The 17,483-nt window shown below is 43.0% G+C and overlaps 1 protein-coding gene across 1 annotated transcript in view; it reads right to left on the bottom strand.

Annotated features, from left to right (window-relative positions):
• Positions 1-3,628: 3,628 nt before the first annotated feature.
• LOC126336944 (cilia- and flagella-associated protein 20-like) overlaps positions 3,629-17,483 on the bottom strand; it is a 38,156-nt gene continuing 24,301 nt past the window's right edge. Inside the window, exon 3 of the mRNA XM_050001123.1 lies at positions 3,629-3,955. Coding sequence (XP_049857080.1) covers positions 3,665-3,955 — 291 coding nt within the window. The 3' untranslated portion in view covers positions 3,629-3,664. The remainder of the gene's footprint in view (positions 3,956-17,483) is intronic.

Raw genomic sequence — 17,483 nt, 5'->3', positions numbered from 1 at the left:
CGTGAGGGATTGGTCATTGCTAGAACCAGATGTTGCTCTACCCACGATCTCTATTAAAAGTTATATGAATCATTTTCATCCAATAGAAACTCAGGCAAAATATCATAACCTAGGCCTATGTGCATTTGTCATACTGAACACTATTCTGTGTCACTTCTCACTCATCGACCCACCCAACCACTCACCCACCTATCCAAGCAACTACGCACACACGCACAGACCTCTCTTTCTGCATCTTCTTAATGAAAGAACTGCACACACTGATAGTTGAAATATGAGCGTCGTTTCCCATGTTTAATGTCTTCTTTCTGTCAAATATTGTCTAAATGCCCCAGTTGATGTGTAATTTGTAACTACTTATATTGTTCTTTATTACCATATTGTGGATGAATTTTGTGATGAATCATTTATCAAAAATGGTTCAAATGGCTCTGAGCACTAGGGGACTTAACATCTATGGTCATCAGTCCCCTAGAACTCAGAACTACTTAAACCTAACTAACCTAAGGACATCACACAACACCTAGTCATCACGAGGCAGAGAAAATCCCTGACCCCGCCGGGAATCGAATCCGGGCGCGGGAAGCGGGAACGCTACCACACGACCACGAGCTGCGGACAATCATTTATCTTGTATAGTTCACTATACTAATTTGCAGCTTAATTAAGAGACAAACGTTAGAAACAACATATTTTGCGTTCACTCTTTGGTCACTATATAGCACCACTGTAAGTATCAACATAGGTTCACATGTAACGATAGTGTGAAACCTCACATCGTTAGTTCACAAGATCCAGAGGGCTGTAGAGACTGGAGTTTAGACTGATGCCACAGTTATTTATTTCTAGCAAGCCTTTGATAAAGTTTTGCTCCACAAGTGAAATACGTACGTTTTTACAGAATATCGGAAGTGGTATGTGGCTGGGAAAACATCCGAGTAAACAAAACTAATTAGTTATTATGTTGTTCATAATTGAGAGATACTATTAGAAGCGAGATAGTTTTAGACGTACCATAACGTAGTGTGGTAGCACCACTGCTATTTTCCATACATTTAAGTAACCTAAAAATATTTTTTTATTTCGCTAAGGCTTATCACAAACCCCACAACTGTGAATACTGAGCAACATCATCGGAAAATGGTAATGAAATACAGAAAGACTCGCAGATGATCAGTGCTTGATGTAAATACTGACAACTTTCGATAAACACAAATAAATGTAATGTAAAGTGTGAAAATTGTTGAAAACACCAGACATTGCTTGACTACACAAGTCGCAATCAGTCACAGCTGACAATAGGCCACAAATATCAATCAAGAGCGTTTTGAGGTATAGGGCAGTCACATGTCAGACTTAGATTTTTCAGGGATGATCCTAAGGGAAATACAATCTACCTAGGCATGAGGTAGCTTACATAATTCACGTTAGACCAAAACTCGGATACTGTTAGTGATTGAGAGACCCTTACCAAACTGGATTAACGGAATCTAGAGAACATTCAAAAAAAGAACAGAGTAAGTCGTCACAAGCTTGTTTAGTCGAGATGAGAACATAAACTCCAGTAGGGACACTCTAAGAAAAGTGTCTTGTATCGCAAAGGGTTCCAAACAACTATTCGATATGATAACAACACCAAGATACCAACACCATCACCCAGCGGAAACTGGAAATAGGAAGGCGGATTTCTGTTGAATTACTGCTGACGACGAAGCCGTCAGAGACAGGGAACAAGCTTGTATCCAGGAAGGATGTGGAGGAATTTGACATTATCCTTTCAAAGGAATCATCCCAGAATTTTCCTTAAGCTATTTAGGGAAGTCAAGCAAATCTAAATCGAGATGACTCGACGAGGATTTGAATGAATACCTCCCAAATATGAGACCGGTGTCTTATCGCTGCGCCATCTTGCTGCGTGCAGAGACTAGAGACACAACAGAAATTCTTACACTTCACCAAAGCGCAGAAATAATTGGGAAGATCAAGGTCACTGGCTGAAAACTTCATTCGCAATATTTCAAGAGCCCAAGTTCCTACAAGAGTTGCAAAATACATTACTTTCTCCAATTACCATGCCGTTTTATGGTGACGACGGTAACATTAGACAAATTCTGGCTTATTAGGAGAGTACTGAAAAGTGATCTCTGACTGAAATAAACATGAGACTGGATATCTTGGTATGGTACATGTAACGTGCCAGGCTGAATCCTTGTATTAGCGCCACTTGAAGGTCACGTCACAACCGGGTGTAGTGAAACATTTCCTCACACAGTAGATAGTGCGCAGTGTTCCTTGCCTACCTTGCTTTGCTTATTCGATATTGTCTTCTCGGTAGTGGCGTCCGTCTCACCTAAATCACACTGCAATTAAGAAGCCAGGGTCCTACATTATGTTTTCCAAAATCAAAAGACAAGACCGTATTCATTGTTGAACACTGACGACAACCACAGTGCGATTTATTTGTTATCACTCACACACACAGTATTCATGTGACCAGGCCTCTTACACTTAATAATCGTCACATTAGGTAGGCCAAAAACATCCAATCCTTAACAATGTTCACAATACGCGTTAAATGCTCAAAGCCGAATACAATTACACTTTTTTGGTACCGGCCGGAAAAGTTAAGCTTCTGTTTCAAGTATTATCACATCACATTCCGGCACCGACTTGCCGCACTTTTGCTCCATGAGAATCTGACCGAGAACTAACTGAGAACTGCACCAGCTCGGATCTTATATAGACGAGTGCCTGAAAATTTGACTATTTCTGTTAATATATTATAGTTTATAATCTCCCAGGGTTAAAATGATCCTTTCTAATTGGTTTTGAAGTTAACTATTGGGTTTTATTACTTAAATAACATGAGTGAGCTATATCAATTTCAATACGCAGAACTAACTACATCCGCAGTGGGTATTCCTGACTTATAAGCCCTCTTGAACAATAATTTTTACTTATTCAAATTTTCTTAACTCTTAATTAATGCACTTACAAAGTTGAGACTGGAGTCATTTTACGTAGAAAAACATGTGTAGCGAAAGTATCAAAACGGTTCTCGGAATTATTCAGTAGTTTGGTCACAATTGGCACTGAAAGTCATACAGGCTACAGATCTGAAGTCGTAATATCTATTTAACTAATAGACTTTAGGTTAATGCAAACACTTTGCTGGAATCAGTAAAATTTAGTCTTTCTTTTGGATGCAGTCTTATAGTTGAATGCGTTCTGTTAGCTCACTCGAATTTTACTTAATATGTATTGCGCAATGTACGTTATTGTCCATAACTTTTAATAGGATGCATTTCCAATAAAACTAATTAGCTCATTACTTTCAGAATATACATTATAATGTACTGAAATAATAGATTTTACTAGGGGAATTTTATTTAAACTACTTCTGCATTCTGTGCTATGAGGCTGAAGGCCACAGAATCTGTAGTCGGAATCTGAGTAGTGAAAATGAAAATAAATGAAAGTTAATTGCTTAACTAAGTTACTGAAGGAGTGTAAAACCAAAACAGGATAGCAGTGGGAAACCCTGCTTCGTTACATACGTGCCTACTGCGCCACACTGAGTGAGGTGCAAGCATATCTGAGATGTAAGAAATGTGAACCAGTAGACGTCTTTGTTGCAAGTGCATCATTTATATTTTATTACGTATTAATTGACTCGGGGAAAGAACTTGTAATCTTTAGGCAGCTCATCATTTGCATAGAGCCTATCGGAAAAGTAGATTCTCCGAAGTCGGCAGTTGGCGTGCACTTGGACGCGCACTGTCTCGACGTAGGCGGTGCCGTAGGCCCGCCTCGTGATGTCGGCCAGATTGAAGCGGACCTCGTTCCAGTTGGGGTTGAGGCTCATGGGCATTGTGGCCGAAAATGGCTGCACACGGGTTGCCGATTGGTAGTTGCTCACACGGAATCGCCGCCGCATATTACTGTCATCCAGCACCTGCCAACAAATCGTCAGTGACCATCTGGATGCAATGACTGTCAGTCGAAATAAGTGTTTTATAAACACAGAGAGAGTTACTGTAACGTGGATACAAGAAAGTGAGTGAGGAATGTGCTTTCTGAAAATAAAGGCACAGAATAAATGGAGACATCATCAGTTTGTTCTCTGCCAGTCTTGCCCTCTTTGTTCCACACCATATGCTTTGGAAGCTCTCTTCTCGTATCTGGGAACGTAAGAGGACGATGTACATGGGGGCCCACATTTGCTCCTGATGCTCTCGCAATAATAATAACAATAACAAGGCAATCACTCATATAAATACATCGGCTACACCATTGTAATTTCATAACAACTTCTACAACCCTTTAGATCACATAACATCAACAGATACAAAGAAAGGACATTGGAAAAAGAAAACACTACATGGCAAGTACCCGTATCATCTAACACAGCCACACATCGATCAAGACATATCCAACACATGGCTAATAAAAGGCAATATATACAGTGAGACAGAAGGATTCATGATTTCAGTACAGGGTCAAACAATAAACACCAGATATTACAGCAAGCATATTATTAAAGATCCGAATGCCACAAGAGATAAATGCAGACTTTGCAAGCAACAAATAGCAACAGTAGATCACATCACAAGCTGATGTACAATACTACCAAATACAGAATACACCAGAAGACATCATAATGTAGCAAAAATAATACATCAACAACTTGCCATACGACATAAACTAATAAAACAACACGTTCTCACATACAAGTATGCACCAAAAAATGTACTGGAGAATGATGAATACAAATTATAATGGAACAGAACCATTATAACAGATAAAACAACACCACTTAACAAACCTGACATTATACTCACCAATCAAAAGAAGAAATTAACACAACTAATCGAAATATCCATACCCAATACAACAAATATACAGAAGAAAACAAAAGAAAAATTTGAAAAATACACCCAACTGGCTGAGGCAGTCAAGGACATGTGACATCAGGATAAAGTTGACATTATACCAATTGTACTATCAACTACAGGATTTATACCACACAATATCTACCAGTACATCAACGCAATACAGCTACATCCAAACGTATACATACAACTACAGAAATCTGTAATTATTGATACATGTTCAATTACCCGAAAGTTCCTAAATGCAATGTAACATATACTGTACAGTTAAAAGCAAGTCACGCTTAATCAAGGTCCGCGTCACTTTCCATTTTTAACCAGACATAACGTCTGAGAAAGGAAAGAAATTACAATAATAATTAGCAATCGACGGTGACGTTTCTTTTTGTATAACAGCATATCTATCTCTTTACATCTGCCCACTATCATATAGTTCCCTGGAGTGGTTTGAAAAATAGAATAGAGGAATAGTACGTTGCCTGTTGGAAAGAAATGTCATCTGGAATGCATCTTCTCTCAGGAATGTCGCAGTGTTTAGTCCTAGTCCCGTTACTGTTCTACCTGTATGTTAATGTCATCTCGTTCGGCCTGTACTTCTGTAATTATGATTTATATGCCAATGACCTGTAGATTTCTTCAGACGCCGAGCCTGAACATATAAAAAACGACGACCTGCATTCAGTGTACAAATGAATGAACAATTTGTAACTATACTGAAGCGCCTAAGAAATTAGTATTCCAATACAGAGATGTATAAACAGGCAGACAGAATACGGCGCTGCGGTCGGCAACGCTTGCGTAAGACAACAAGTGTCTGGCACAAGCAGCTAGATCGGATACTGCTGCTACAATGATAGGTAATCAAGATTTAAGTGAGTTTGAATGTGGTGTTATAGTCGGCGCGCGAGCGATGTGACACAGCATCTCCGAGATACCGATGAAGTGGTGATTTTCCCGTACGACCATTTCGCGGTGTACCGTGAATATCATGAATACGATAAAACATCAAATCCTCGACATCGCTGCAGCCGGAAAAGAGCCTGCAAGAAAGGGACCAAGTACGACTGAAGACAATCGTTCAATATGAGAGAAGTGCAACCCTTTCCCAAATTGGTGCAGATTTCAATTTTGGGTCAACAACAAGTGTCAGTGAGCAAACCATTCAACGAAACATCATCAATAAGGGCTTTTGGAGCCGAAGGCCCACTCCTGTGCCCTTGATGACTGCACGACACAAAGCTTTACGCCTCGCCTGGGCCCGTCAATACCGACATTGGAGTGTTGTTGACTGGAAACATGTAGCCTAGTCGGACGAGTCTTGTTTCAAATTGTATCGAGCAGATGGACGTGTACGTGTATGGATACAATCTCATGAATACATGGACCCAGCGTGTCAGCAGGGGACTGATCAAGCCGTTGGAGGCTCTAACGCTGTGAAGTGTGTACAGTTGGAGTGATATGAAACCCGTGATACATCTAGATACGACTCTGACAGAGGACACGTACGTAAGCATCCTGCCTGATCACCTGCACCCATTCATGTCCATTGTGCATTCAGACAGACTTGGACAATTCCAGCAGGACAATGCGACACGCCAAACGTCCAGAATTGCTACAGAGTGGCTCCATGGAACACTCTTCTGAATTTAAACACTTCCGCAGGCCATCAAACTCTCCAGATATGAGCATTATTCAGCGTATTTGGGATGCCTTGCAACATGCTGCTCAGAAGAGGTTTCTATCTCCTCGTACTCAGCCGTGCAGGATTCATGGCATCAATTCCCTCTAGCACTACTTCAGACATTAGTCGAATCTATGCCACGTCGTGTTGCGGCACTTCTGCGTGCTCACGGGGGCTCTGCACAATATTAGGCAGGTGTACCAGTTTCTTTGACTCTTCAGTGTAAAACTAAACGCGAAAAAATCCCAAGTAATTTTAGTGTCTCATTACTGGTTAATTAATCCTGAAATTCTCAAACTTTACCATCTGTTCTTCTCAACGACGCCGCTACAAAATATCAGAGATCGTTGAAGAATCTGTATTATCTTTGCATGAGCATTTCAACTGTGCAGAGTAACTGTTGCCATATGCAGAAAACCCTTCGTTTTCCTCTGTTCACTTGAAAGATACTCGAAACATATTCCTACTTGATGTGAAATGGAAACTGTATCATAAGTTCCCTCTCCACTAGAATAATGTAATCCAACACGGTGCAGTATAGTACTGAAAACTGGAGACCAGTGGTTTCAAAATTTTATTCGTTCTCGTCTCTCTTAAAGTATCAAATGCTTCTGGGGTGCCGTAAGTCAGAATTTCTTAACTGGACACTAGCTTGCAGGTGGACGTTTCAAGTACAGTACATACTGTGGTGTCACCGCCAGGCACCACACTTGCTAGGTGGTAGCCTTTAATCGGCCGCGGTCCGTTAGTAGACGTCGGACCCGTGTGTCGCCACTATCAGTGATTGCAGACCGAGCGCCGCCACACGGCAGGTCTAGAGAGACTTCCTAGCACTCCCCAGTTGTACAGCCGACTTTGCTACCGATGGTTCACTGACAAAATACGCTCTCATTTGCCGAGACGATAGTTAGCATAGCCTTCAGCTACGTTATTTGCTACGACCTAGCAAGGCGCCATTATCTGTTACTATTGATATTGTAAACCATGTATCGTCAAGAGCGACGTTCGTCATTAATGGATTAAAGTTAAGTATTCCACCAGCTACGTCCGTTTTTCTCAATTCTAATTCCCTGGTCATGTTCCAGACCTCACGCCAGCCTGTGTGAGCTAAAACGCGTGCATTTCAGCCTCCTTTAGTAACCCTGTGTTGGCTCTCCTGCCAACCACAACACATACATTAATATGTCGATCATAACAACATCGCATGTACTTCTACAACAGATCGCGTACATAAGCCCACGAATTTTTACGAGGGTGAGTCAAATGAAAACCTTACATTTGTAATAACAAATCGAAATTTCGCGCCGTTATCCTGTAAGTTGGTAAGCGTGCCTGTATAGGTGGCAGCATAGTGCAGAAGCACAAGTACCGTCGCAGTATCAGTATAAAGATGGCCGCCCAACTTCGGACTTGCACCATGGAAGAACAGCGTTCTGTTATTCGGTTTTTGCATAGTGAAGGTGTGAAACCTATTGTAATTCATCGACGAATGAAGGTTCAGTACGGTTATGCATGTTTGTCACAACAGCAACTCTACGAATGGAGTAGGAAGTTTGCAAAGGTGCGACTTCAGTGGAACATGCTCCTCATCCAGGTCAGGCACAACGACTTGTGATTCCACAGAACATTGCAGCAGTTGAAGCCATAGTGAAGGAAAACCGCAGAGTGACACTGAATGACATTGCACCATGTTTATGATTAGTCATGGGTCAGCGCACCACAATGTGCGTGTTGTGCTCCATTTTCACAAAGTGTCTGCAAGATGGGTGCCACGGCAACTGACTCCTGAAATGAGAGAACGACGTGTTGATGCTTGCGAAGAACTTCTTTGGCGCTTTGAACGATAAGGTGATTGCTTCCTTGCAAGAATCGTTACTGGGGACGAAACCTGGGCTCACTTCCACCAACCAGAAACGAAGAGAGCGAACAAGGAATGGCGCCATTGCTCATCACAAAAGCCCAAGAAGTTTTGAACAGAACCATCAGCAGGGAAGGTTATGCTGACTCTCTTTTGGGACGTAGTCATTTTGGAGCAATACATGCCTAGAGCGACCACTGTCACCAGTGCATCATACACAGATCTCCTAAAAAATCATTTGCGGCATGCAATCAAATCAAAGCGATGTGGATTGCCGTCAGCAGGTGTCCTTTTGCAACATGACAATGCAAGGTCCCACACTGCCCGTACAACAGTTGCAACAATCACAGACCTACATTTTGAGTGTCTCCCTCATCCACCATACTCACCAGACCTTGCCCCAAGTGATGTCTATATGATTGGACCACTCAAAGACGCAGTGGGAGGAAAGAAGTTTCGTTCTAATGAACACGGTGCATGAATGGTGGTGCAGACTACCAAAAGAATTTTTTTTCTAAAAGAATTTATGCACTTATAAGCGCTGGAGGAGTTGCATTGAGCATGGGGGAGACTATGTTGGAAATTGATACAGCTTTGTACCGCTTCTGCACAATAAATAATATTTAAAAAATATTTAAGATTTTCATTTGACTCACCCTCGTATTCATCGTGCCTGTATAGATTACTGTTACAGAACATGCCTAATAGTGGCATCCTTTACAGGATAGCTTTTGTGCACTGGGGCACTGTGGAGGCCTGAGTAGGGACCACTGCTGCTGATGGTTAGAACTACAGCAGAAAACTCAGTAAAGTGCTTGCCAGGGGTGTGCCGGATTATGGAGAAATATACCTTTCTCTCTGTTCCTTCTTCCTCATTGCTGCCATAGGTAAATGGTATTGGCCATCTGAAATAAATATTGGACAGCTGTAAGAAGATAACATGTGGTATTATACACAAAGCACCACCAGTGTCGATTGCAGTTTTATCTATTTTTAACAAGAGCATCAGGAACAAAAGTGAGTCCCTGTGAGCAGCATTCTCCTGCTGTGGCAGAAGCGACAGACGTTTTCTAATGAGGAAAGACAAATAACAAAGAATACAATCTGTGGTGGTGAAATGTCTTTTTATACTCCTAGTAAAAACATAAACAATTAAAAAAGTATATGGTAACAGAGACTATAAGATATTTCTACTAAGTGGAGAAGAAAATCTCTTGTGCCAAAGCTCCTCACAGCAAGCAGAAGAGGAATCTAAATTTCTTAATCTGTTGTCACATTAAGGAGATTACTGCATACAATGGGATTCAGATGGAGGAGGTGTTCTTCCAATTTTGATAGGGCGGCAGAATATAGTCGCCTGACAACTGAAATACTTGAGCAGTATCAGAATTTTTCATTCTCTGTACTGAAACATTGCTCATTTAGATAAATCTTGCCAGGGAAATAATATTACATTTAGTATACACTGGCAGAAAAAAAGTATTATGGATGTCACTACAAGTAGCAGTTCTTACAACAGACACAATCGTTCATGCAAGTCCCAGCTACAGAGAACACACAGACAAAGAATATGATGGTTGTCACTGAAGTATCAGTACGCTGAAGAGGTGTAATGGTTTAATGTACACAGCCTGGTAAAAAAAATGAAGCACCAAGTAGACAAGGAGAAAACGAAATGAAAATTCACTGATTGACAGGGTATGTGATGTTATTTCATTGATTACAAATTAGAGTCAAATTCATAATGTACTTGGCAGTAAGAGCCCACTTATCAGTAAGACGTTACTTCCCCTTCTGGCCTGTACGCATGCACTCTTTCCGTTGGGAAGGGTGTCATAACATCATGCACACAGTTCATAGAGACACAAGCCATGTATGGACAACGATTATCCTGTTGAAAACTGGCACCACAGTATTGTCACATGAGAGGTAACAAATGAGAATGCAAGATCTATGTGGCATACCGTTGTGTTGTCAGAATTCCCTCAATCACTAACAGTTATGTTCTTCTCCATGATGGCAGGAGAAATACCGTCGTGCTACTCGAAACCAGTGTAAGAATGGGACCTCTCCCTTGGTGACTGCTATGGTCACCAAAGATGGTCACCTGGAGTGGCGCAAAACTGTGATTAATTGCTGAGCACAATGCAAGGCCATTCATCAGCAGCCCATGCTTCCCACTCACAACGCAACTCAACAGTCTTTGTGTTGTGGTGTTAATGTCAGCCTACTCATGGGTTGGTAATTCCCTATTCTGGCTTCTACTATTAGTCTCCAAACAATGGTGTGGCATGACACAAAATGTTTTAGGTAATCTGTCACCTGTTCTACAATAGAAGGCACTCTTATGGGAATCGTCACCTTAGTGTGCACGAGTAATGAGTGAATGGGCAAATATCTGTTAGGTACATTATGTATGTAGATTATGGACAGTTGGGAATGTGGGTCTCACGGGAAGAGTGCAAGGGATAAGTCCCTGCAGTCGCACTATCCATCTGTGCCCTCGGTGGCTCAGATGGATAGAGCGTCTGCCATGTAAGCAGGAGATCTCAGGTTCGAGTCCCAGTCAGGGCACACATTTTCAGCTGTCCCCATCGAGGTATATCAACAACACTTGTCGGCAGCTGAGGGTTTCAATTAATTATCATTTATTTTAGAGCAGCTGCACAGTCATCAATGGTATCTGTTCATTCGAGAGCAGTTACTATCTTCATATATAGTTAAAGGCTACCCAGCCATTAACCTTCGTCTGTGCGAATGCACACAGGTTGCTCGAACTCTTGCGTGAATCGTCAACTTAGTGTGCGCAAGTAATGAGTGGATGGGCAAATATCTAATAGGTACATTTCTAAACATTCATGGTGGTGTCTGTTTGTTCTATATCGTGTCTCCCTACCACTTTCGCGCAATGACGCTCTGAGCGTGTTTTTTAGGGAATTGACTATTTTGAACCTGGGACCTGTTGCTGGTAAGGAGACGCCAGACCACACATGACATGTAGAATTCAGAAGAGTTCAGTGAGACTATCGATGATATAACCAAATACTAAATGATCTCAGCGTCAGCTCCACTGCACTCCCTGTAGAAGAATCTTAATAGTAACTAAATTTAATGGAAGGGGTTCAAGGCTTTCCTATTTTTAGTCGAAAAAGCAGTTAAGTTTACCATTGGAAATTTTATTCTACTCACAAAACATCGTTTATAAATTGCACTATTGATAAAAGGAAATGTTTTAATACAGGATGGTAAAAACCAACTGCGTTCAACAAAAATGGGAACGAATATTCCCTGAATGGGTTTCCAAGTTCTACAATGGATCGAAGGATGAACTATGCCATACCACATCTATAATCTACACTCCTGGAAATTGAAATAAGAACACCGTGAATTCATTGTCCCAGGAAGGGGAAACTTTATTGACACATTCCTGGGGTCAGATACATCACATGATCACACTGACAGAACCACAGGTACATAGACACAGGCAACAGAGCATGCACAATGTCGGCACTAGTACAGCGTATATCCACCTTTGGCAGCAATGCAGGCTGCTATTCTCCCATGGAGACGATCTTAGAGATGCTGGATGTAGTCCTGTGGAACGGCTTGCCATGACATTTCCACCTGGCGCCTCAGTTGGACCAGCGTTCGTGCTGGACGTGCAGACCGCGTGAGACGACGCTTCATCCAGTCCCAAACATGCTCAATGGGGGATAGATCCGGAGATCTTGCTGGCCAGGGTAGTTGACTTACACCTTCTAGAGCACGTTGGGTGGCACGGGATACATGCGGACGTGCATTGTCCTGTTGGAACAGCAAGTTCCCTTGCCGGTCTAGGAATGGTAGAACGATGGGTTCGATGACGGTTTGGATGTACCGTGCACTATTCAGTGTCTCCTCGACGATCACCAGAGGTGTACGGCCAGTGTAGGAGATCGCTCCCCACCCCATGATGCCGGGTTTTGGCCCTGTGTGCCTCGGTCGTATGCAGTCCTGATTGTGGCGCTCACCTGCACGGTGCCAAACACGCATACGACCATCATTGGCACCAAGGCAGAAGCGACTCTCATCGCTGAAGACGACACGTCTCCATTCGTCCCTCCATTGACGCCTGTCGCGACACCACTGGAGGCGGGCTGCACGATGTTGGGGCGTGAGCAGAAGACGGCCTAACCTTGTGCGGGACAGTAGCCCAGCTTCATGGAGACGGTTGCGAATGGTCCTCGCCGATACCCCAGGAGCAACAGTGTCCGTAATTTGCTGGGAAGTGGCGGTGCGGTCCCCTATGGCACTGCGTAGGATCCTACGGTCTTGGCGTGCATCCGTGCGTCGCTGCGGTCCGGTCCCAGGTCGACGGGCACGTGCACCTTCCGCCGACCACTGGCGACAACATCGATGTACTGTGGAGACCTCACGCCCCACGTGTTGAGCAATTCGGCGGTACGTCCACCCGGCCTCCCACATGCCCACTATACGCCCTCGCTCAAAGTCCGTCAGCTGCACATACGGTTCACGTCCACGCTGTCGCGGCATGCTACCAGTGTTAAAGACTGCAATGGAGCTCCGTATGCCACGGCAAACTGGCTGACACTGACGGCGGCGGTGCACAAATGCTGCGCAGCTAGCGCCATTCGACGGCCAACACCGCGGGTTCCTGGTGTGTCCGCTGTGCCGTGCGTGTGATCATTGCTTGTACAGCCCTCTCGCAGTGTCCAGAGCAAGTATGGTGGGTCTGACACACCGGTGTCAATGTGTTCGTTTTTCTATTTCCAGGAGTGTAGGTTTAAATTAAGTTTCACAAGAGAGAAAACTATCAAAATGGTCTACAGTGACCCTCAATTATCTTTAATTACTTATCTAACTTGTCGTAAATTACAGTGGCTGATGTGGCTTCTCAATAATTATATAACAGAGAAATCATCGCGTTTCAGATTTTTACTTCAAGTGGCAAATGTGAACACCATGAGCTTTAATTGACGATCGACACTAGTATTACGCAAAAAGGAGGTGTAACAGATGAGACTTCTGCAGTTCTGAGTGAAGCCTTATGCGCTCAAAAATGCGGCATCGCGTGCGTTCATTACCTTGTCGGTGTTTAGGCAGCGTCAGGGCGACAGTGGCCGGCGCACCAGCCATGCACCTCGCCGTCTCGGAACTAACTTTCTCTTAACTTCTCCTTACTACAATTTACCGAAGTTGGTTTAAAAAAACTATCTGGCTGTGTTTTCATCTGACCAATCAGGATCTCAATGTTAACCTTAAGCTCCACCTACAAAAATTCTGTCTATCCAAAAAGAAACGTTATACTTTTCATGGTGGGCCAATGTTTTTAAAGTTTGCAGCGAAACAGAGACCCGAAAAAGTCTCACGCTAAAACCTGCAGCTGGTGTGGTCCTTTTAGCGTTATCGTGAGATCTATACTGTTCTTCTGGAGGGCTCTATCTTTTAACATGGGCTGGGGGGTGATCCTAATGTAACAGACACGCGAAAAGGCTCACGCTAAAACTTGCGGGTGGTAGTGGCCCTTTTTGTGTTATCGTAAGATCTATACTGTTTTTCTGGAGGGCTCTAGCTTTTAACATGGGCTGGGGGGTGGTCCTTGACGTAACAGAGACGCGAAACAGTCTCACGCTAAAACGTGCAGGTTGTGTGGCGCTAGTGGTTAGCTGGCGATGTGGGTGTCCAGTCCATCCCTTATCGTAGGGCCTTCTAGCTTAACACGGTTCTGCTCTCGGCTTCTGTTCTCGTTTCTCCCCTCGGAACTGCGTCGGTCTCACAGTGGGAAGGTACAACATGCATTTAGGCATTCTTGTGTTAGTCTGTGGTATTCCATTTGCTCACTCATTACTCGTATTACTTTGGTTAATTTAATGTCACTTTTTATGTGGAGCTATGTGACATACTACTAGATTTGCTTATTATGTCAGGGTTTTCATGGAAGGTGTTGGATTTGCCTGACACCTTACACATTATGTATGTAGATTGTGGACAGTTGGGAATGTGGGTCTCACGGGAAGCGTGCAAGGGATAAGTCCCTGCAGTCGCACTATTCATCTATGTCTTCAGTGGCTCAAATGGACAGAGTGTCTGCCATGTAAGCAGGAGATCCTGGGTTCGAGTCCCGGTTGGAGCACACAGTTTCGCTGTCCCTATCGAGGTATATCAACAATATCTGTCGGCAGCTGATGGTTTCAATTAATTATCATTTTTTTGTTTGTTTTCCTTGCAATTTCTATGTCAAAAATCAGTACCTATGACAATTTCTCTCTGTGAAACACACCTTCTCCTTTTGTTACGATTCTGTCTTTCTCCATTTGTCAGTCGCCAAACTCTTTTCCTCTTCATTTCTGGTATTATACCACATCCATAAACTCCTGTTTATCTTTTACCACTATGTTCTCTCATGTCTGTCTCTGCCTTGTCCCAATGTGTCTATCTACCTGCTTGTAAATTATCTGTGTTATTTTACTCTTCATGCACAGTGTTGTTTTCTTCTGGTGTAGTTATGGAAATATTTCTCTGGATATGAAATTACAGAATTGGCTGCTCAAAACAATAATTTGAAGGTCACGACACTGATTAATTGAGGCTATGGATCAGTCCATCATGAGTGTTCACACACAGCATATAGATGTCTGTTGAAGGAAATGGAGCAGTGTGCCCTACTGATTAAATGCAGCAGTGTGACCTACACTAAGTAACACCATACTTAGTGCCATTATTATAACTATTATTGTATTACTATTATTATTATTGTTATCATTATCTGTTCACAAAGGTGTATATAGTTATCACTATTTAGAGCAATCATTAATATTTTTAGTGGTTGTTTATGTATGAAAAAATGTTGGTCTTATTGCTGATTTATGCATTGGAATCGATATGGGGGAATGTATTTTTAAGGAAGGAAAGGCTGGAGGGAAATCCCTTTGTATGTAGGAGGTTAGTGAGCGCATAAAAATAAAGGATGTAGTAGTGTGTACTGAGCTTACCAAGACAGAAAAGACCAATCCGTCAGTTACTATACTTTAGACTGTCAGCACCTTGAATGGAAACGAGCCTAATTATCTTCAGTTTTACTATCGCTATGACTCAGTTTGATGCAAAAACAGGTTACTGCTTTCTGAAATATTTGTTCAGTGCTTTATTGTGTTGGCGTATAGAAAGAAGAATTATATTAGAGCAATCTATAAGCTGGACTATTTGTGAAACACTAGTCAACGTTATCATCACCACAGTTCAAGGCATCGTTGCCTCCAGGGAATTGAGAGTTCCATTAGATTTGTCAAAGTGCATGACTCAATATCTTCTTTGCTGTGATATAATACTTACTGGCAATTAGTTCTCCGTGTTTTAAGACAGTTAAAACCTTAGTACACAACTTGTAATAGTATTCATTTTGTAATCCCAAGTGGTGCTTGAGTGTGAATAATGTTGAAACTAATTGTAAAAGCACTGTTTGATTTCTTAATTATAATAAGCCCTAAAAATATGAGTAAAATTACTAGTTTAAGAAAGATTGAATGTATCTTATTTCATTCTGTTTTGAAGCCACTCTTCAATAAGTAATTGATACTGAGGTTGAATATGGTGTAATGCATTTCAGCTTCACGAGTGTTCCAAACAAGTGTTGCCAGGTATCATTACATTGAAAGGACCTCCAACTTATAGAAGTAGGTTTGCTCATTGCTTGAATAGATAACACAAGAGACATATTCCTTCAAATCTAGATAGTTCAGTTAGCATACATTATTGTGAGGGATTGGTTTGATAGTCTATTAATATGCCATTTTAGAGACTACATAGATGGTGTTAATGCTGATAAATTTAACGAAGTTCTCCACCACCGAGATAAATTCTAGAAGGTTCCATTTTATCTAATGAATCCCTGTAGTTTAAAATTGTTAACACTTATTGCAAAATTATGCATCCTATGTGGACTGGAGAAAGTAATTTTGCCTGCTTTCGATAATTACAAAATTGTAAATGTTGTGTTTTGGAGATGAAACCAATAGTCCAAGTGCTTAAAATCCTTTAGTTACACAATCAATGTAATAAAGCCCATATAATAGTCTCACTAACTTCTTCTTATAGTAATACAGTAAAGGGATGATATACACTCCTGGAAATGGAAAAAAGAACACATTGACACGGGTGTGTCAGACCCACCATAATTGCTCCGGACACTGCGAGAGGGCTGTACAAGCAATGATTACACGCACGGCACAGCGGACACACCAGGAACCCGCGGTGTTGGCCGTCGAATGGCGCTAGCTGCGCAGCATTTGTGCACCGCCGCCGTCAGTGTCAGCCAGTTTGCCGTGGCATACGGAGCTCCATCGCAGTCTTCAACACTGGTAGCATGCCGCGACAGCGTGGACGTGAACCGTATGTGCAGTTGACGGACTTTGAGCGAGGGCGTATAGTGGGCATGCGGGAGGCCGGGTGGACGTACCGCCGAATTGCTCAACACGTGGGGCGTGAGGTCTGCACAGTACATCGATGTTGTCGCCAGTGGTTGGCGGAAGGTGCACGTGCCCATCGACCTGGGACCGGACCGCAGCGACGCACGGATGCACGCCAAGACCGCAGGATCCTACGCAGTGCCGTAGGGGACCGCACCGCCACTTCCCAGCAAATTAGGGTCACTGTTGCTCCTGGGGTATCGGCGAGGACCATTCGCAACCGTCTCCATGAAGCTGGGCTACGGTCCCGCACACCGTTAGGCCGTCTTCCGCTCACGCCCCAACATCGTGCAGCCCGCCTCCAGTGGTGTCGCGACAGGCGTGAATGGAGGGACGAATGGAGACGTGTCGTCTTCAGCGATGAGAGTCGCTTCTGACTTGGTGCCAATGATGGTCGTATGCGTGTTTGGCGCCGTGCAGGTAAGCGCCACAATCAGGACCGCATACGACCAAGGCACACAGGCCCAACACCCGGCATCATGGTGTGGGGAGCGATCTCCTACACTGGCCGTACACCTCTGGTGATCGTCGAGGGGACACTGAATAGTGCACGGTACATCCAAACCGTCATCGAACCCATCGTTCTA

Source organism: Schistocerca gregaria, chromosome 2, assembly GCF_023897955.1.
Source record: "Schistocerca gregaria isolate iqSchGreg1 chromosome 2, iqSchGreg1.2, whole genome shotgun sequence".
NCBI lineage: Eukaryota > Metazoa > Arthropoda > Insecta > Orthoptera > Acrididae > Schistocerca > Schistocerca gregaria.
Note: the sequence above shows the minus strand (reverse complement) of the source record. Positions and strands in the feature narration are given on the sequence as shown.